The 22787-nt window shown below is 40.9% G+C and overlaps 1 protein-coding gene across 7 annotated transcripts in view; it reads right to left on the bottom strand.

The window, feature by feature from the left end:
• LOC129855464 (CMP-N-acetylneuraminate-beta-1,4-galactoside alpha-2,3-sialyltransferase-like) overlaps positions 1–22787 on the bottom strand; it is an 84605-nt gene that overhangs the window by 43847 nt on the left and 17971 nt on the right. For 5 of the 7 annotated variants that reach the window (XR_008759514.1, XM_055923160.1, XM_055923164.1 and 2 more), the window contains one exon: positions 9567–9659. Coding sequence is in view for 6 of the 7 variants with exons in the window: in XM_055923160.1 (XP_055779135.1) it covers positions 9567–9659 (93 nt within the window). In the remaining variant the exon portion in view is untranslated. Of the gene's footprint in view, positions 1–9566; positions 9660–12122; positions 12297–16838; positions 16906–22787 lie in introns of those variants that run through there. The other 2 variants (XM_055923162.1, XM_055923163.1) reach the window with 2 other exon arrangements.

Below are 22787 nucleotides of genomic sequence, written 5' to 3'. Positions count from 1 at the left end.
AGCTTGTTCAAACCTTCATACACACCCCCACACACTCACACGCTGCGCTCTCACGGCCACTGTGACTGAGACTTTCACCCTCTTGTTACAGGTTTAGCAGGGAACAAACCCCACCCGGGTCTTACTTGCAGCGCCAAGTGTTCTAATTCTAATTCTCTGAGGTTCTAATTCTCAGAGTAAATAACTCAAAGGACACTATGAAAGCTTAACTATGTTTAATTCTTCCCAGAGGATCAATACAGCTATATTAGACAAAACATGTTTCCACCACCACAAGTATAAATACTCCAGTTTAGGCACTCCTCCTCTCCAATCCTTACATTGGGGCGTCAGGGTAGCCTAGTGGTTAGAGCGTTGGGCTAGTAACCGAAAGGTTGCAAGTTTGAATCCCCGAGCTGACAAGGTACAAATCTGTCGTTCTGCCCCTGAACAAGGCAGTTCATGATGACTCCTTGCTGTCCCCAGTCCACCTGGCCTTGCTGCTGTTCCAGTTTCAACTGTTCTGCCTGTGGTTATGGAACCCCTACCTGTCCCAGACCTGCTGTTTTCAACTCTTAATGATCGGCTATGAAAAGCCAACTGACATTTATTACTGATTATTATTTGACCATGCTTGTCATTTATGAAAATTTTGAACATCTTGGCCATGTTCTGTTATAATCTCCACCCGGCACAGCCAGAAGAGGACTGGCCACCCCTCATAGCCTGGTTCCTCTCTAGGTTTCTTCCTAGGTTTTGGCCTTTCTAGGGAGTTTTTCCTAGCCACCGTGCTTCTACACCTGCATTGCTTGCTGTTTGGGGTTTTAGGCTGGGTTTCTGTACAGCACTTCGAGATATTAGCTGATGTACGAAGGGCTATATAAAATAAACTTGATTTGATTCATCACTGTTCCTATGCCGTTAAATGAAAATAAGAATTTGTTCTTAACTGACTAGTTAAATAAAGGTAAACAAATAAAAAAATAAACATCTATTATGGTTCGACAGGAAGATGAAGTAATAGGGTAATAAACCATAATTTCGCCCTTAAGGGGACCTGACCTCAACCCCTCATTTGCCTAATCCACAGATGTCCACAGATGTCCATCCATATCCAATATAGCAATCCTGTGACTTCCTCCTGTCCACCCAACACATTCCAAAGCCAACTGGCTCCTACAGATAACCATTAACCAGTCTCTAGGAAAGCAACGTTTAAAGTTTAACACAGAATCCAACAGTGCTTATGGTCGTTGTCCTGTTGGAAGGTGAACCTTCGCCCCAGTCTGAGGTCCTGAGCACTCTGTAGCAGGTTGTCATCAAGGATTTCTCTGTACTTTGCACCGTTCATCTTTCCTTCGTTCCTGACTAGTCTCTCAGTCCCTGCTGCTGAAAAACATCCCCACAGCATGATGCCGCCACCACCACGCTTCACCATAGGGATGGAGGAACTCTGGAGCTGTGTCAGAATGACCATCCGGTTCTTGGTCACCTCCCTGACCAAGGCCCTTGTCCCCTGACTGCTCAGTTTGGCTGGGCGACCAGCTCTAGGAAGAGGTTTCAAACTTGGTGGTTCCAAACTTCTTCAATTTAAGAATGATGGAGGCCACCGTGTTCAATGCTGCAGAAATGTTTTTGCACCCTTCCCCAGATCTGTGCCTCGACGCAATCCTGTCTCGGAGCTCTATGGACAATTCCTTCCACCTCATTGCTTGGTGTTTACTCTGACATATACTTTCAACTGTGGGACCTTATATAAACAGGTGTGGGCCATTCCAAATCATGTCAAATCAGGTGGACTGAAATCAAGTTGTAGAAACATCTCAATGATGATCAATGGAAACAGGATGCACCTGAGCTTAATTTCGAGTCTCATAGCAAAGGGTCTGAATACTTATTTAAATAAGGTATTTCAGTTTTTTTTATTTTTAATACGTTTGCAAACATTTCAAAAACGCTGTTTTCACTTTGTCGTTATGAGTTATTGTGTGTGAGGACTTTTTTTAATATACATCTTAGAATAAGGCTGTGACGTAACAAAACGTGGAAAAAGGGAAGGGGTCTGAACACTTTCCGAATGCACTGTAAGTCCAGACACCAACTAGACAGACATAGAACCCCCATGTGAGGCAGCATGCTTTACAGGATTACAGGAGTTGTGTTTCAAGTCATCTACTGGCTGTCCCTGTCTTTATCAGCACCCAGAGTACGGCGAGGGAGGGAGGGATGGGCAGAGAGAAAGAGAGAGCGAGCGAGAGGTGACAGCATCCTTCATCCAACATAGCGTGAGAGGAAATGCAGAGATGCATCTAAAAACAGATCAAGACATAGGCTTAGCTGAGCGAACGCTGTCTGGACAACTGTCAGGAATGCATGGGAACACTACAATAACTACAAGGGGTTATGCTTCGACGGGAAACTCCTGCTCTCCAGTCTGTCTCAAACAGTTGCCAATGCACTGACAGAAAGACTCATTTTTAGCATCACCACTATGTTGTTTTGACAAACAAACCTTACTGCTGTCTATCTTCTGTCTGTGAATGATTAGCCCCATCGTCTTGACAGACCACACAAAGGTAAAACCTATTGAATATGAAAAACCTGTGATGAATGTATGTGACAGTACACAAAAGCAATGGTTCCATCATCCATTGAAATCAGATGCTTTGTGACATTCAATAGTTCCACCCCTCGTTGCAGGTAGTTGACTGATTCAGGGGCATATGATGGTGGTGGCGAGGGTGAGATAAAGAGCTATCATTCTGCACAGCATTGTATCTCATTGGTCTTTACAGTGAGAGGGAGCAACAACAGTTCACCCAGAGGCCGGGAAACCTCCTTCATAATGCCCTGCCACCTGCACAAATGAAAATAAATTCTGCATGACCTCAGTGTAGATGTTACTGTCCTCAACATGTCACCTGATATGTCAGATACATCTGATGAGGGTATCTTCCACAGTAGGGTATCATCACAGTAAGCGGATCATTCTACCACAGGACTTATAGTAACTGTAAGACTCCGACAAACAACATTTCCAATTGATGATTCTCCTTTTTTATAGAGTTTTCCCCATACATCTGAAGTCAGATTGAGTTTCAGGGTGCATGTTCAACAATGCATGTAAAATGCATATTACATAGTTGACAAGTCTTTGTTGATTTAGTGTTTCAACTAACATTGTAGGTCAAAATCTGTTGTTCTGAACAAGGTCAAAATCTGTTGTTCTGAACAAAGTCAAAATCTGTTGTTCTGAACAAGGTCAAAATCTGTTGTTCTGAACAAAGCAGTTAACCCACTGTTCCAAGGCCATGTTATAAATAAGAATTTATTCTTAACTGACTTGCCTAGTTAAATATATATATATATATTTTTTAATGTGTCTTTTAGGCTGCAAAAAACATTTCACTTGATGTTACAAGAACGTTCCCAGAAAACATTTAGTCTCTTTAAAAAGGTTCCCAGAATGTTTATTTCGGTTGTGGAAACATTGTGGGGATATGACAAGAAATTCCTAAAACACTAAAACTGTCCAGTTGTGCTGACATTAAGATAATGTTTGTATCAGGGTGGGGAAGATCGTTAAAGGCCCAGCTCAAGTTCCACATCAAAGACTGAAGCAATCCGCTAATACATATTCAGGAATTGGGGTGGGAACATTGTGGCGATTTCCACGTGTAGCAGAGAAATAACAACAAATAGGGCACAGACTGACAGCTGTCAGTGTAACTAGCTAGCATGCTAACCTAAGCCAGCGAATGAAAGCTATGAGAGCACCATTTCAGTTAAGACAGGTGAACATCATTATTTCAGAAAAAGACTACCAGTTCTACATAGAACCAATATTTCCCAGCATGCTCTATTGCATGGAGATTTTCGGAATGGTTTGTTTTACTGTAATATATGTGTTTTTGTATGAACATTGATTGGTTAATACATTTTATGCTACACAAAGATTAATAACATACAGTTTTCTAAACCAATCCAGTCTGTTGGATTTATTGGACCCGTTACTGAGATGGTTGTTCCAGTTTAGATGATTGAGGTAGTCTCAGTATTCAATCATTCCTATCTTGGCAGTCATTATGAATGCAGGTTGCGGATGATTAACAACTCCACTTATTGGATATCCTAACTCTGGCTGGATTCCAATAGGAATTACACATCACTTTGCAAGCCAGCATAATGTAACTTGCAGGCCAAACCAGGAGATTCCTAACACCGCTGTGTTAGGGAATAACAAGGCCCTCACAGAAAGGCCTTATAAAATGTAATGTATTGACATAAATAATACAAAATATAAGGACAATGAGGCTGATGGAACCTTTCATAGAGGGTTCTAGGAAGAACCCTCCAAAGACAAAAGGTTTCTGGGTAGAACAGTTCATAAACAGTTCTAGGAAGAACATTTAGATCATAAAATGGTTCTTGGTAGAACCCTTCATAGAGGGTTCTAGGTAGAACCATATACAGGGGGTTCTTCAACACAGAGGGTTCTAGCTGGAACCTCTGCAAAGGTTTTTAACCAGCACCAAACAGGGTTCCAATATGGGGACAAACTGAAAAAGCATATTTTTTTCTAAGAGTGTACCTGTCTCAGCTAAACCGTGCCTATACAATCTGTTGACATGTTAAGGGTTGACATTTTACTCTTGCCATTTGATAATTCCAGTGAAACCGTGTTAATTTTTGGACATGCACACAGACATTATCAAATAGCGATATTCTTTGTTCCTGTCTTATTTCAGCAAGCTAGCAAGCTGTATATCAATGACTATCTAAATTGTGACCTTGAATCCGCCATAGAAATAGAAAGAATATGAGCTCAGGTAATATGGATAACCTAAATATTGAAGTTTGGAGCATGTATTGAACCAATGGGTGAGATCGTTTTGCATGCCCTGGTGTCCCGGGTGGATGGAGATTTCTCTTTAGAGATCAATGGAATGGTCAAACATGAGCAAACCCTGCACACCCGGCCATGCAACACAAATTTGCCTAAAACGTTAGTGGTCAAGACCATTCATCTTGGGGCGACTGGGGGAGCTGGGTTCTAAAATGCAATCATATCACGCAATTTTACTATTTATAAAATGGTAATCTTTTTTTATGCAGACTAGCTAAAAAATAAGTAAACCTTTACAAATTATCCAATGAATTGTGATAATTTGCTGGTAAAAAAGTTTGCACCACATATTTTAATTTGCTCCATTGCAAGGTGTCCAAGTGTAGGGTCATCATTAGTTAACACAGCCACAAAGTCATAAACACTGTTGATTTCTAAATTTTCTCTTCTTAAAAATCACACTGCTAACCTTAGCCTAACCTTAAATTAAGGAACAAATCGAAATTGACAGACTGGTTACCTGGGTTCAGTGAATTGTTTGCAGCAAATATTTCAATATAACAGGCAGGAAGGAGTGAGTACACGATCGTTTAATTTTATTTTTGTATTGGGTGTATCTACCGACTGCATGTATAGGTCCGGAAAGATACATCCTTTGTTTTGTTATTTTTGTTTTACTCTGCCTGCAAACATGCTAAATGATTCAGAATCCATTGAAGAGCTATAACGAGGAGGCGGATGCTGGTAGGAAGTGGAACATGGCGGAAGCAGAAGTGTCGTTTGAGGCTGAAAGCATGTCGAGTACAGTTAGCGAGAATAATGTGTGGACAACAGTGAAGTCCAAGAATGGAACAAAAAGAGCTAAAATTGCTGTGGAAAATGAGTCCGATGAACAATCTGGACTTAAATGGCGATGTACTCTTATAATATCCACCTGACTAGCCACCCCTCAGAGCCTGGTTTCTCTCTAGGTTTCTTCCTAGGTGCCTGCTATTCTAGGGAGTTTTTCCTAACCACTTTGCTTCTACATCTGCATTGCTTGCTGTTTGGGGTTTTAGGCGGTGTTTCTGTACAGCACTTTGTGACATCTGCTAATGTAAAGAACGGCTTTATAAATAGATTTTCTTGTTGGACTACGTTTTTTTGGATAATGATGTTTATTTGGGAAACCCTTTTGAAGTCACGACGATAGTGAAGAAGGCATTGGGAAAAGTGGATGCAGTCAAAGTAACCAGGAGTGGTATGGTGTTGATATCGTGTGTATCTAAAGAGCAAAAAAAGTGTGCATTGTGGCTCGCAGAATTATCGACGCATGAAGTGAACAGCTTTGATAATCAATATCTAAGGTAGGGTTACAAAGGGTCGGAAACTTTCTGGTAAATTTCCGGGATTTTTCCGGCCTGGGAATTTTGCTTAAATTCATCAAAAAAGTTAGCTTATAACTGTGCACCTTTTTTGTGGGATACACTTAAGGCAATTCTAGGTGTTGTGGCATATTTTGGTTGAACTATCCTCAATTCAATGGAATTGCAACCCTCTGCATGCACAGTGCATTCTTCCATCACATGTGCAGTGCACTCTTCCATCACATATACTCAAGATCTTGCACACTAATGAGATGCATTTGAGCCCACACTACTACACTGTCTGAGCCAAGGACTACATTCTTTCTGGTAAGCTTTGATTACATTACTGGGTGGGGTGAATATATTTTATATGACATACATGATTCTTTGTTTACTAGTAAATAGTAGCCTACAGCAAAGTGTGTTTAAATCATTTCTAACTTGTTAACAATTTCTGTCAGTTAGTTTTTGCTACCATGTGGGTTTTAGCTTGCTTGAGCCTGCTAACAGAGGAGTGTTAATTCACCTGTTTCCATACATGTTTCATTTTAAAACATTTATCTTTCAACAGAGTTGTTTAATATAACTACTTAAGTATTTATCAGTTCATGGAATTGTATTTGTTTTTTTTCTACTCATTTTTTTCTCATCTTTTCAGGAAAATGCCACGGGCACTATCTGCTGTGTGGAGACATTTCACTGCCACAAATGTAGAAGGAAAAGCTGTGTACATTTGCAAATACTGTGCCAAATCATATGTGAAGAATGCAACAAAGATACAGAATCATCTGGCCAAGTGCATAAAGTTCCCTCAGCACTCACAACAAGCAACCTCTGACAAAAGTCCCTCTACTCATATTAGATTTAGATTACATTTATAAATCCAGTCAGAAATGCACAGAAATGCATAATTTAGACTAGAAAATGATATGTTCTCCCCTGTCTTATTTTTCATGATCTGCAAAGTGATCCTAGATCAGCACTCATAGTCTTGGATACATTGAACATTGAACAAAAATATAAATGCAACATGAAAGAATTCCAAAGGTTTTACTGAGTTACAGTTCATATAAGGAAATCAGTCAATTTAAATACATTCATTAGGTCCTAATCTATGGATTTCACACAACTGGGAATACGTATATGAATATGTTTGTCATAGATACAGTACCTTAAAAAAGGACTAGGACATTTTCAAGCTTCCAGTAATTGTTTACAGATCCTTGTGACGTGGGGCCATGCACTATCATGCTTCTGAAACATGGGGTGATGGTGGCGGATGAATGGTACAAAAATGGGCCTCATGATCTCTTCACGGTGAGCATTTACCCACTGAAGTCAGTTACGATGCCGAACTGCAGTCAGGTCAAGACCCTGGTGAGGACGACGAGCACGCAGAGCTTTGCTGAGACGCTGCAGCCCGCCTGGTGTTCAACCTTCCCAATTTCTCCCATGTAACCCCGCTCCTCTGCACACTCCACTGGCTTCTAGTCGAAGCTCGCACACACTACAAAACCATGGTACTTGCCTACGGAGCAGCAAGAGGAACTGCCCCTCCCTACCTTCAGAATATGCTAAAATCCTACACCCCAAACTGCCACATCTGGTCTCTTGACACTCTGCCACATCTGGTCTCTTGGCCCTCCCACACCTATGGGTGTGCAGCTCCCAATGGTGGAACCAGCTTCCCCCTGAAGTTAGAACAGCAGAGTCCATGCCCATCTTCAGAAAACATTTCAAACCCTACTTCTTCCAAGAGTATCTTAAATAATCCCACATCACCCCCCGAACTAACACTCACACTTGACTTTTTCTGCCTTACTAGCTCTGACTTTGCTGATAGTACATGTTTCTTCAAAGTAGCTTACTATGACTGTGATATGTGGTTGTCCTGTAAACTAACTGTAAATTGCTCTGGATAAGAGTGTCTGCTAAATGACTAAAATGTAAATAGGATGGGTAAGGTGATACCAGTATTTCCCTGGGTTAGTTATGTTTAAGAAGGTTTGAAAGAAAGCGTGGAATTGCTGATTAACCATACTGACATGGCTATAAACTGAAAACATTATATGGAAGAGCGCTTCCCTGGTGGTGCAGAGAATAAAAGACCTGAGCTGTGTTCGAATACCCATACTAACATACTGTATACTACATACCTAATGAGTATATACTACATACTATTAGTTCATTTTAGTATCATGTAAACAAACGGTATCGTTTCAGTTGAGCGTACTAGGGCTTTGCCTGTCTAACGGAAGTTGCTGCTGTTGCAATGCAACCTCTCGCTAGCTTGTTAGCATAACAAATTACTAGCTAGACATTTTACGATTTCGGGTCTGTTCGTAAATTCAATCTGGAGTGCCAGAGTGCGCTCTGGGCGTTCCAAAATCAAGAGTGTCCATTCTTAAATTCAATGTGTTTCGTTCTCGGTGCGTTCAGAGCACACACTGGATGCTCTGGCCGAGGAGTAGGGTTGATCCGAGCATTCTGACCTCGGCAGTCAAGCACCCAAGCTAACTGGCTAACGTTGGCTAGATTGCTAGCCAAGGGTCTATCTCAATTTTTATTTCCTTGATTCCTTGTGCCCTCTCTCCTCGCCTCCTTCTGAAAACACATTGGAGGAGAACATCCGAGGTCCTCTCTCTCAGATCTTCTACACCAATATTTTTTGAGATGGCAAAGAGAGAGGACACAAGGAATCAAGGAAATAACAATTGAGATAGACGCTTTGCCTCTGCCTGGTGAAAGGTCACTGATATCCTACCATCCACAACGCTAGGGAAACACATGTTCATACTGGGTCATTACAAATGAATGTTTCATTGAGATGAATCCACAGGAAGGTCATCATGTTCACTGGGAGTCACTGAGGGTGCCCTGACCATTAACCCATGAGCTGTCCAATGAGAGGATCATCTGAGTCACGTCACCTATGACTCTCCATGGCTGTCTCTAGCTAGTAGCGGAGGGCCGGACAATGTGCCAGTAGCCTGCCAGCAGACAAGGAAATGGTTCTATGAGTAAGGTTTTTTTCTGGATGGAGGAAGCGACTCATATAGTATCTGAGATGGAGCTGACGATAATCTGTGGGTTTATTGTGATCTTGCTGAGAATCCATGAAGTGGCATATACAATACAGTAGGACACTGATGATTAGAAAGTACAACTGAATGTTAATGAGATGGAAAGGTGTGGTCAGAGAGTGAACTAAAACCTTTCAATAAGGCCGTCAAATTAGCGCCATCATCATCTCAACCGGAAGTAAAACACTTTACTTAAATGGGAGAGGAAATATTTACGGGGTGCTGAATCATAACGATGCATCAGAAACCAAATTATAAAAACTGAAAAACAGATCAGATGATAACACATGCCCTTTAAAAGCTTTCGCTTACTTTGGATAAATGGCAGTCATCTTGGCAGCTGCATAGCCAGGTTTGCAGACTCCCTCGCTGAGATTGCCATACTTGTACATCAGCTCCAAAGGCCTGTGGAACAAAGAGTAAAGTCGTCAGAGACAGAGGAGGTCACGCAAGGAGAAGAAAGGGAAGGGGATACCTAGTAAAAACTGAATGCGTACAACTGAAATGTGTCTTCCACATTTACCACAACCCCTCTGAATCAGAGAGGTGCAGGGGGCTGCCTTAATCAACATTATTGGTGCATGGGGAGCAGTTGTTGGGGGTTAACTGTCTTGATCAAGGGCAGAACGGCAGGTTTTTTCCACCTTGCCAGCTCTGGGATTTGAACCAGTAACTTTTCAGTTACTGTTCCAATGCTCTTAACCGCTAGGCTAGAGGAAAGGCCATTTACTTCATGCTCATATTCTTATCTTTTATTATTTCTTATTGTTGTTGCTAGGCAATGGTTCAGTGTCTAACACCTTAGTTCTTGAAACCAACTAAGCTTTCATTCCCCTTTTGTCTCCGCCCAGTAACTGTTATCTACCCATTCCGTGTCTCTTCTATCTTCTCTCCATCCTGGCTTATTATGAGATTCTAACCTTCGTAATGCTCCAGGTCTCCTGCTCCTCACTCCCAGTCTCTCGTTGTCTCTCATTCGCCTACGGTCCCTTTTCTGTCTATCCCTATCTCCCAGCTTGCTGTTTATCTGTATTGTCCCCACATGCCCTGTGTATCTGTCTTATCATTAGTTCAAACTTTTCTACGTCTAAACGTCCATCAAATTCATACTCCTTCCTCCACTTTAAACAGAAGTAGACATTTCAAACTTTTATCTTTTAAATGCATATACGGCTTATCTCCGGTTAATTCCGGAACCTCCTTTGAGGATTTACCCCCCATTGTTAGTAAACCTTGTAGTTACTATGCTTATTCTCAAAATCTATGTGTATGCATTTCTATGATCTATGTATGTGCTTTTTACCGTTATCCAATTACTATAGTTGCTCTCCTGCCTGGCTATGTGTTTGGTCTCTTTAAATCTCTTAATCTATGTGTGTTTTTCCTTTCTGGAAACCTTATCTATAGAGGTGCATTACTGGACATTAAATCTTACACGTACAACTATAAGATATTTCCCAGGGGTCTTAAAGTCCCAGTGAACAACCTCTTTTCTGTTGTGTCAAAGGACTTTTAAAGATAATATCTCGTATCTTACTCCGCTATATTAGGCTTCCCTTCTTTCTGGAACCTATTTCAGTATTGTCTTTTGAATTGGTTGGGTTATCCTGTTCGCATAGAATTACCGTCTATTTCACAAAGACAAAACCCAGTTTATATCCTCGCTGTTTATCAACCAGTTTCATGAGGACTTTATTTAGGTATGTCTTTTGAATTTGATCTATGGCTAATTTACTACATGTTAATTAACCATTTAAGTTATAATTTTTGTATAAAATCCCCGTCCTATCTCACAACACCTATTTAAATCCCGGCTTTAACAAACCCTGCATGCCGTCACAAAGTCGGACAGATCTATTAAGCTATCTTTATTTATGGTAGCGCACCTTACCTCAGGTCAATTCGGACCTGCACAATTAGTTAACTATCGTCGTACACAAAGTAACGCTTGGTGAATCTGTTTAGAATGATTAAGCTTCTATTGTTGCTAAATTCAAAATATTTTAGAACATCAAATCTTAAATCATCCCCCCCATTCGTGAATAAAGATTACTGACCTTCGTCTTGAAGACTGGGAAAAGCAATGTGGTTTAGATTCCGTCACCGTCTCTGCCGACCTTAGATATATACCGGCCTGTTATAGAACCCCAATGTCAGGGGACAGGTCTTTAATTTACGGGTCAATGACACGTCCGTGCACGGTTTTCGGCATGGTACCTTCGGACGGCAGGGACAGGTATTGGAATCCGGCTCTCGAAGGACCAAATTGTCACGAGAATTATGTTCTCAGTGTTCATAACCCAATTCAATTAAACTACTCAGTCTGCAACCCAGAATCTGTAAGAAACTGGTTGAATGAAACAGACGGAGGCCCAGCTACAATATTCAGAAAGTTTATTTACGAGAGCGCTAGTTTGTTGTACAAAACCATTCATTTTATACTAGCTCCTTATGCATATACTTTTGCACACAAATAGAATTCATACGCACATACATTTGCACACAAACAGTAGGTATCCTACGCACATACTGTATCAATATCCATGTCACGTTCCTGACCTGTTTTCTGTTGTTTTGGTTGTGTTTAGTTGGTCAGGGCGTGAGTTGGGGTGGGTATTCTATGTTGTGTGTCTAGTTCGTCTGTTTCTGTGTTCAGCCTAATATGGTTCTCAATCAGAGACAGCTGTCAATCGTTGTCCCTGATTGAGAATCATATAAAGGTGGCTTGTTTTGTGTTGGGGATTGTGGGTGGTTGTTTCCTGTCTCTGTGTTTGTGTTCTGCACCAGCTAGGACTGTGACGGTATGTTCTTTTGTTATTTTGTATAGTGTATTGTTTTGTGTTGATTAAATTCACTATGGAAAATTACCACGCTGCGTATTGGTCCTCTGATCCTTCTCGGCTCTCCTCGTCTGAGGAGGACGACTTGGACTGCCGTTACAATCCAGCCGACAAAGATTAGGGACCGTGAGAAGCACTCCCTGTCCTTTCCCAAATCTCTCAGTGGCCCCTAGCCAAGGTTGGCACCGACTCTTGCTCAGACAGTCTGTGTTTAAGATACTAAAGATACTATAGAGACATATTGTACAGATTATATTGTTTTACCCTAATTTTGACTAAAACTACACATATGATTTATTATAATTTTACTGACTAAGACTACACACATCATTAATAATAATTTGATGATTGTAATGTATTTCATTGATTTTAATCAATTACATACAATTATATAGTTTCAGGGTGGAATATTCTAATCATTCATTTAAACATATAAATTCCATCAACAATTGTCAATTAAGAACATGCAAGTAAGCATTTTGTTGGACAGTGTATACCCCCCATACTCAATTGGCGGACTGTGGTCCGGATATGGACCCAGAACAGGGTCAATATGGACTGTGGGTCCCGACTACAATTTTTTATTACATTTTTTATTTTGGGAACTTGGTCGGGTTTCAACCCCTGGTGTCATATAAACACAAATTAGACATGGAAAAATGTGTAGAATTGCAGGAATTTTGCATTAAAATGACAAAATGTTCTCTCCACTAACAAGAGGGGTGTGAACAGTTTGGGGTCGCATGGTTTGCGGGGTGGAGGTTTGTTACTACGCCGATAAATGACAATATCCATCTGGACCTTTGCAACCTAGGAAATTTGTGTGACAGGACCTTCTTTTATTTATTTAACCTTTATTTAACTAGGCAAGTCAGTTATTTACAATGACGGCCTACCCCAGCCAAAACGTAACCCAGATGATGCTGGGCCAATTGTGCGTCGCTCTATGGGACTCCCAAACCCGGCCGGTTGTGATACAGCCTGGAATTGAACCAGGGTCTGTAGTGATGCCTCTAGCACTGAGATGCAGTGCCTTAGACCGCTGCGCCATTCGCGAGCCCAAAAAGTACTTGAGTACCCCTGGTGTATCCTGTACATACGACTAATAAAACTTGAAAAAACAGAATCTAACAGCCTAAAAAGGTGCATAAGCCTTAAACAAGAACCAGGAGTACACTGTAAGTGTAACTGTTAAGAACAAACAAATCATTGAACCTTTGAATCCCTAATAAGATTGCAAAGAATAGATTTAGGTGAAAATTTGATGGCTCTACTTTAAAGATCCTCAATTTATACTGTAAACATAAATTTTCATTTATTTAATGCATAAGAGCATTATACCCTCCTAAAACGGTTTAGCCTCACATACCCGGAAACCGTTCTGACTGGAGCAGCTGTAGTGTAGCAGCTTTAGTAAGGGGCTAGTTGGTAAAAACTCTGAATCTTTTCACCGAAAAGGGAGGGCAGCCTCTCCGTGACGTCATTTATTTAACTCTCACCTCAATCCAATGATTCAGTGATAAAGGATGAATCATGCACAGTAGTGATCATTTTGATTTTCATCATTTTGATTAAACTTAAAGATGAATTGTTGACATTTTATTTGCATATCAAATTAAAATAGTAAAAACATTCATGTTTTACCTCATTTTCAAAACCTTTAAATTGAATTGAGAAAATCTCTATTTTACTCAGTAAAAGGTTCATTATATGAATCTGAAACTTGATTGAATTACTTATGCATCTAATTAATTATGTTAGATGTTTAAAATATCACTTTACATATCTTCATTTTGCCATTAACTTGTTTTGGCATTTAACTTGTTTTAGTATTGACATTGCCATTTAAAAGTAGTCAACCCAGTGAGTTGAGACCAGTGAGTTGAGACCATGACAAGTTAAATACCGAATTTATGTAGCCTTCCATACCATTAGATCAAGAGTCCATGGGCCCTTACTTCAATTGTAAGAAACTCAAAGTATGTGAACCCTTTTGAAATACCTGAATTGCTGCATAAATTTGTCATAAAATTTGATCTGATCTTCATCTAGGTCACAACAATAGACAAACACAGTCTGCTTAAACTAATAACACAAACAATTAAATGTTTTCATTTCTTTATTGAACACACCGTGTAAATATTCACAGTGCAGGGAGGGAAAAGTATGTGAACCCTTGGATTTAAAAACTGGGTGACCCTCCTTTGGTAGCAATAACCTCAACCAAACGTTTTCTGTAGTTGTGGATCAGAGTTGCACAACGGTCAGGAGGAATTTTGGACCATTCCTCTTTACAAAACTGTTTCAGTTCAGCAATATCCTTGGGATGTCTGGTGTAAACTGCTCTCTTGAGGTCATGCCACAGCATCTCAAATCGGGTTGAGGTCAGGAGTCTGACTGGGCCACTCCAGAAGCCGTATTTTCTTCTGTTGAAACCATTCTATTGTTGATTTACTTCTGTGTTTTGGGTCATTGTCCTGTTACATCACCCGACTTCTGTTGAGCTTCAATTGGCGGATAGATAGCCTAACCTGCAAAATGTCTTGATAAACTTGGGAATTCATTTTTCCATCGCTGATAGCAAGCTGTCCAGGGCCTGAGGCAGCAAAGCAGCCCCAAACCATGATGCTCCCTCCACCATACTTTACAATTGTGATGAGGTTTTGATGTTAGTGTGATTTGCCTTTTTTTCTCTACACATAGTGTTGTGTGTTCCTTCCAAACAACTCAACTGTAGTTTCATCTGTCCACAGAATATTTTGCCAGTAGCACTGTGGAACAGGTGCACTTTTGCAAACTTCAGACGTGCATTAATGTTTTTTTTGGACAGCAGTGGCTTCTTCCGTGGTGTCCTCCCATGAACACCATTCTTGTTTCGTGTTTTACGCATCGTAGACTCGTCACCAGAGATGTTAGCATGTTCCAGAGATTTCTGTAAGTCTTTAGCTGACACTAGGATTCTTCTTAACCTCATTGAGCATTCTGCGCCGTGCTCTTGGAGTCATCTTTGCAGGATGGCCACACCTAAGGAGAGTAGCAACAGTGCTGAACTTTCTCCATTTATAGACAATTTGTCTTACCGTGGACTGATAAACATCAAGGCTTTTAGAGATAATTTTGTAACACTTTCCATATTTATGCAAGTCAACAATTCTTAATCTTAGGTCTTCTGAGATCTCTTCTGTTTCGAGGCATGGTTCACATCAGGCAATGCTTCTTGTGAATAGCAAACTCACATTTTGTCCGTGTTTTTTATAGGGCAAGGCAGCTCTAACAAACATCTCCAATCTCGTCTCCTTGATTGGACTCCAGTTAAGCTGACTCCTGACTAAAATTAGCTTCATAGAAGTCATTATCCTAGGGATTCACATACTTTTTCCAACTTACTGTGAATGTTTAAATTATGTATTCAACATAGAAAATGAAAATATAATAATTTGTGTGTTATTTGTGTAAGCACACTATGTTTGTCTATTGTTGTGAATTAGATGAAAATCCAGGTAATTCCAAAGGGTTCACATACTTTTTCTTGCTACTGTATTGTCATTACGTTGCTCTGTTGGGTGAGGTTTATTACACCCCCCATCCCATAAATACCTTACCCCCTTTTCTCTCCACTCTACAGAAGGGACTCTTGGAAAGCCCTGTGTTACCACAGAGAAAGTATGGTACCATCAAAAGGTTGGGGAATGGAACAATATTTCCCTTTCTCAACCATTTGAAAGTGTCTGTTGGTACTTAAAGAATATGGTGTCATATCAGTTGTTGTCTGGGACATTATATCTGATGATAGGACGGCATAAATTGTATCTAGGAAAGTCTACACATTCTAGTTATCAGATTCACATGGAATTGTTAGGTAATTGAAATGTTTAAATATGAAACTATTTATGAAAATATTAAATGTAATTTTAGCCTCTTAAATAAGAGAATTGTTTCACAGTAAAACATAGGACTACTCAGTGGTCACGCCCAAGTGAACAGACATTGGTTGAGAACTATGAAACACGCCCTTCTCTTCCCCACTACAAAATCCCGTTGACGGAAGTCAATCATAGTTCCCGATGACGTGAGGACTGGTGTCCATACGTTTAAAAGGGCTAATATCAACTACAACTTAACAAATTAACATTTCGTTCCAGAAATTTTAGGACTGCTGCCTAACGTTTAAAAGGGCAAATTTCAACATGGAGGTGACGATCACCATAGAATGGTGAATTTCGACTAGTCCAGCCAGAATACAGCACGAGCTGATTATGGCAACTTGGTATGAACTTTGAACAATTATTCACTAAAGAAGAAGTGAGACCTCCTAGACGTCTGTCACGTTCGTCTGGTGGTGTATTAACGGACCAAGGCGCAGCGGGTGACGAATACATACTGACTTTATTACAAACAGACGAAACACTGACAAAACACTAGAACAAACTACAAAACAATAAACGAAGGCAACAGACCTGAAACAAACAAACTTACATATAGACGAAGGACGCAAGAACAGGAACAGACTACCTTAAACGAACGGACAAACGAAACAGTCCCATGTGGAATACACTGACACAGGACCAATCACCCACAAACAAACAGTGAGAACAACCTACCTTAATATGATTCTCAATCAGAGGAAACGCCAAACACCTGCCTCTAATTGAGAGCCATACCAGGCAACCCATTAACCCAACATAGAAAACACATAACATAGACTACCCACCCAAACTCACCCCCTGACCAATTAAACACATACCAAACAGAAAACAGGTCAGGAACGTGACAACGTCGAGTTATCAGCTGCAGCTGTAAACGTACGTGGCCTAGGAAAGGATAGACAATGTCAGAAGAACGACACGGTACTTTAACGTATCAGCTCTACAACACTACGACCAGAAAGATTATTCAAAAGACAATGGCGATCTCTGCTGGATAAATAAGTCTTCCATCTTTGACCCATCTATCGAAGCGCAGCTCAGAGTAAATATATATCTTTCATTTTCCTCTTCCGAATGGGTGGTTATTAGAATGCATTAGATTCTGTATTTACTGTAGCATTGATTTCCAAGGTCCGATATAGATTAAATCGCTTTGTCCCTCAGTCGACCCGCTCTTTCATTCAAATCCAACCCCCTTCCTTTGTCTAACCAGCCGTCATATCGGGTTAGCCCACTAGGGGCTTTTCATGACATGATTAGTAATCGATGTGTGATCTATCCTGTGTATATATGTCATTCTGTGTGATTATTTAGGTATTTATTAAATAAATAATTAAGTAAATTTGTGTATTGCTGATTCAACTTATTAGCTAGGGTTCGTGCAGATAACCAAGTACTTACGACAATCAGAATGAGACCGCTTGAGGTGACAATTAATAATTGACTGTAATTGATATAAAAGATCTTCAGATCTTTAAGAGAGTGGATTCGGGAGATATCCGCTCTATATAAATTAATGCTTCCGTGGTGCCCCAGGTTATTAATGGATTAATTGTTGCATGGTTTAATTCAATCACGTAATCAATTAAACGTTAGGTAATCGATTTGATAAAATTGCATGTCATATATTTTAATCAGTCAGAGACACGACAGTATATATATATATACAGTGCCTTCGGAAAATATTCAGACCCCTTGATTTTTTCCACATTTTGTTACTGTCACGCCCTGGCCTTAGTTATCTTTGTTTTCTTTATTATTTTAGTTAGGTCAGGGTGTGACATGGGGGATGTTTGTGTGTTTTTGTCTAGTCGAGGGTGTTTGTAGTGTCTAGGGGGTTTTGGTAGAGTTTATGGGGTTGTGTTCAGTGTAGGTGTTTAGGTATGTCTATGGTTGCCTGAGTGGTTCTCAATCAGAGACAGCTGTCTATCGTTGTCTCTGATTGGGAGCCATATTTAAGGCAGCCATAGGCATTAGACAGGTTGTGGGTAATTGTCTATGTCTATGTTGCATGTGTGCACGTAGTTTGTATAGCTTCACGATCGTTTGTTGTTTTTTGTATAAGTTTGTCAGTGTTCTTCTGTTTTCGTCTTCGTTATATTAAAAGAAGATGTATTCATATCACGCTGCGCCTTGGTCCACACATTCACGTAACGACGATCGTGACAGTTACGTTACAGCCTTATTCTAAAATTGATTAAATATACAGTACCAGTCAAAAGTTTGGACACACCTACTCATTCAAGGGTTTTTCTTTATTTTTACTATTTTATACATTGTAGACTCATAGTGAAGACAACCAAACTATGAAATAACACATATGGAATCATGAAGTAAACAAAAAAGTGTTAAACAAATAAACTCCATCAAAAAAGAAACGTCCATTTTTCAGCACCTTGTCTCTCAAAGATAATTCGTAAAAATCCAAATAACTTCACAGATCTTCATTGTAAAGGGTTTAATAAACACTGTTTCCCATGCTTGTTCAATGAACCATGAACAATTAATGAACATGCACCTGTGGAACGGTTGATAAGACACTAACAGCTTTACAGACAGTAGACAATTAAGGTCACAGTTATGAAAACTTAGGGCACTAAAAAGAGGCCTTTCTACTGAGTCTGAAAAACACCAAAAGAAAGATGCCCAGGGTCCCTGCTCATCTGCGTGAACGTGCCATAGGTATGCTGCAAGGAGGCATACGGACTGCAGATGTGGCCAGGGCAATAAATTGCAATGTCCGTACTGTGAGACGCCTAAGACAGCGCTACAGGGAGACACGACAGACAGCTGATCGTCCTCGCAGTGGCAGACCACGTGTAACAACACCGACACAGGATTGGTACATCTGAACATCACACCTGTGGGACAGGTACAGGATGGCAACAACAACTGCCCGAGTTAAACCAAGAATGCACAATCCCTCCATCAGTGCTCAGACTGTTCGCAATAGTCTGAGAGAGGCTGGACAGGGCTTGTAGGCCTGCTGTAAGGCAGGTCCTCACCAGACATCACCGGCAACAACGTGTGCTATGGGCACAAACCCACCGTCGCTGGACCAGACAGGACTAGCAAAAAGTGCTCTTCACTGAAGAGTCGCGGTTTTGTCTCACCAGGGGTGATGGTCGGATTCACGTTTATCGTCAAAGAAATGTGCGTTACACCGAGGCCTGTACTCTGGAGCGGGATCGATTTGGAGGTGGAGGGTCCATCGTGGTCTGGGGCGGTGTGTCACAGCATCATCGGACTGAGCTTGTTGTCATTGCAGGCAATCTCAACGCTGTGCGTTACAGGGAAGACATCCTCCTCCCTCATGTGGTACCTTTCCTGCAGGTTCATCCTGACATGACCCTTCAGCATGACAATGCCACCAGCCATACTGCTCATTCTGTGCTTGATTTCCTGCAAGACAGGAATGTCAGTGTTCTGTCATGGCCAGCGAAGAGCCCGGATCTCAATCCCATTGAGCACGTCTGGGACCTGTTGGATCGGAGGGTGAGGGCTAATTTGTAAGTCGCTCTGGCTAAGAGCGTCTGCTAAATGACTTAAATGTAATGTAATGTAACGCTGATTCGAGGGTGGCTGTTGTCGATGTGTTCCTGGTTCGAGCCCAGGTAGCGGCGAGGAGAGGGATGGAAGCTATACTGTTACACTGGCAATACTAAAGTGCCTATAAGAACATCCAATAGTCAAAGATATATGAAATACAAATCGTAATGAGAGAAATAGTCCTATAATTCCTATAATAACTACAACCTAAAACTTCTTACCTGGGAATATTGAAGACTCATGTTAAAAGGAACCACCAGCTTTCATATGTTCTCATGTTCTGAGCAAGGAACTTAAACATTAGCATTCTTACATGGCACATATTGCACTTTTACTTTCTTCTCCAACACTTTGTTTTTGCATTATTTAAACCAAATTGAACATGTTTCATTATTTATTTGAGGCTAAATTGATTTGATTGATGTATTATATTAAGTTAAAATAAGTGTTAATTTAATATTGTTGTAATTGTCATTATTACAAAAAAAAAAAAAAAAAGAATCGGCCGATTTAAGCGGTATCGGCTTTTTTTGGTCCTCCAATAATCGGTATTGGCGTTGAAAAATCATAATCGGTCGACCTCTAATTGGGGCATCCCAGGCCTTCATTTTGGAGTGTGTTTTGCCTTTATCTGACACTTCAGCAACTGGTTACAGTGTGTTAGTACAAGACATGGGAGATGGATTGCATGGAAGTTCCTTTGTATAATATGGAACTCAAGTCTGAACTTAAGTCTGAACAAGTTACGTTATCATTGGAGTGAGGCCTAGCCTACCGGTGAAGGGGGTCTCATTCATTTTGGGAAACAATTTGGCGGGAGGGAAGGTCGTTCCAGATCCTGTCGTTTGTAAGGAACCCAGAGTACAGAAAGCTGATGGGTTATCAGAAAAGTGCCCTAGAGTGTTCCTAGTGTCTGCCGTTACACATACTATGTCTAAGAAAGTCGCCGGGACCAAGTCTAGTGTTAAGGGAGCGATTCCACCCTGGTCGATCTGTCCGAGACATTTATGGGTGATCTGGATTTTGCTAAACCCCCTGAGTTGACCTCTCCTTATAAAACCCCAAAGGTGAGCAAGTATCTTCTAGGATCGCTGAAGGAATAGAGGGTTCCTACAGTTGACACTTGAAGCAGCTGATTGCAGACCAGAGTAAAGATGTTTCCCTCGTCCCTCTTTTTGCTGAGATACTGAAAGTGGCTAGCTTTTGAGAGACCTTTAGTTGGCGCTCCCTATTTGATTTCTAGAAAAAGGTTCCTTTGTCTAATTTTGTTTAACTCTAGTGGGATTTTATTTTGTTTGCCTCTTCTTGGGCAAATTTACTGGATGCTCATGGTGGGTGTCTTTTAGGTTCCAGTTGTTGTTGCTAGTCAACTTTCAGGAGACAACCCCATGAGTGTCTTTCAGAACGCCTCCTAAATCCCCACCTGTTTTGGTTGTTGGTCAGTGACTGTCAGTTCCCCCTTGTGTTTGGGAATCATTTTTGGTTTTCTTGCTGGGGAACGTAACAAGTTGCATGTCTGGTTTTACAGCGCCTCAGAATGGAACTTGAATGGGAGTCTATGGGTGCGTTCGGAGCGGATCCCTTTTGTCAAGTTGGTGACCATGGTTGGTGTGTTGCATTATGGGGATACAAGTTCCGACTCTGCAGTTGTCAGGCTCTTCACCAACTTTATCCTGCAGTCATCGCCTGCATTGTGGGAGGCTCTTTTGTCAACCAATCATTAGGGTGCTTTTGTTTGACCCACGCGAACGTGACCAAAGACGTGACTGAAACAGGAACCAACTTTGCCACAATTCATGTATACAATAGAAATGTACAAATGAATGTGATATTTTAGGTTCTCTTTCACCAATTTATTGTACAATGTACACACATACATTCTCAGTTTAAGTGTGTGATATGGTGGCTGGAGAACAACCTTTTATAAAGAATGGCAATGCTGCCATGTTGCACTTAGCCTTGCTGTTAGAAAACCAGACCAGTGTCAGACTTGGCTGTCAGATGCACCTCCCCCAACTTCACTCCTCGACTTAGTCTATTTTCATCCACTCAAATGAGCACTTATGGCAGGAGCGTCAAACAGCCGCCAGTTTTAATTGGCTAATCTCTGTCCATCACCATCTAGTGCAACCCTTAGAACCTCCCCCCTACATTGTGGACTTCAAAGTTCAAGCAGCGCAAGTGATTTAAGGAAGTGAGTTCGAAAATCTGAAAGTACGCATCTTAGAAATAGTTTTTACATATAAACTTTATATGCCCAACTCAATTGTGCTTCCCCAAAATAATATGGTTCATGTGATAGAACATCTTGTTTTCCACTAGCTTCCACAGCCACAAAGTAAAAATGGACTACAAAAATGTGCTTTTTGGTCATAATTTAAGGTTAGGGTTAGGCATAAGGTTAGCAGTGTGGTTAGTGTTAGCTTTAAAATCAGATTTTAAGAAGAGGCATTTTAGAAATAGGCAAGGTTTATGACTTTGTGGCTGTGTTAATTAGTGACAACCCTCTCCCGCCTCGATTTAGAGCCGCACCTCTTAACAGAATTTGAATTGATTAACATGTCACTCAGTAAATCCACAACCCCTGAATTCCAAACAGTCCCACACTGTTACCAGGCTCTATGCGCCAGCAATTCAAGCCTTGGGACGAGTTTATCCAAAGTCAAACCAACTTTGCCACGGTCACGCACCAGCCGGCTGAAGCTAATTGGCTAATCATTTGTTTAACTCTTACCACCTACGAACACACGAGACACCCACATCAAACCACACCCCTAAACCAACTCACGTTTTAATTCAGTCACGGCTGCTATCATTTCTTACTGAACCAAATCTAAAACGAGGAACTAAATCAGGAAGTACCCCGGGAATTACAGTGTCCCTCTGTTTCCAGCAAGCTAAATATATCCCCAAGAGGCCCCTAAAATTATTAGGAAAATGGTTTCTAGTCGAGTTGGGGCTGGTCGTTGGATGGGGCACCAGTTGTCAACAGATCAATTAAGTAAAGAGAAAACGGTTGCCCTCACAGACAGTCAAACCTATTCCCTTCATAGTGCACTACTTGTGACCAGAGCCCTATAGGCCCTTGTCAAAAGTAGACATTATGAAGGGCATAGGGTGCCATTTGGGACGCAAGCCAGAGCGCCAGGCCCATATTCTGAAAACCACACACATTGATATTAATTACTGCTCTGAACAGCAGCTTTTAACCTCATCTT

Source organism: Salvelinus fontinalis, chromosome 5 (assembly GCF_029448725.1).
Source record: "Salvelinus fontinalis isolate EN_2023a chromosome 5, ASM2944872v1, whole genome shotgun sequence".
Classification (NCBI taxonomy): domain Eukaryota; kingdom Metazoa; phylum Chordata; class Actinopteri; order Salmoniformes; family Salmonidae; genus Salvelinus; species Salvelinus fontinalis.
This window is presented reverse-complemented; position numbering and strand designations above follow the sequence as displayed.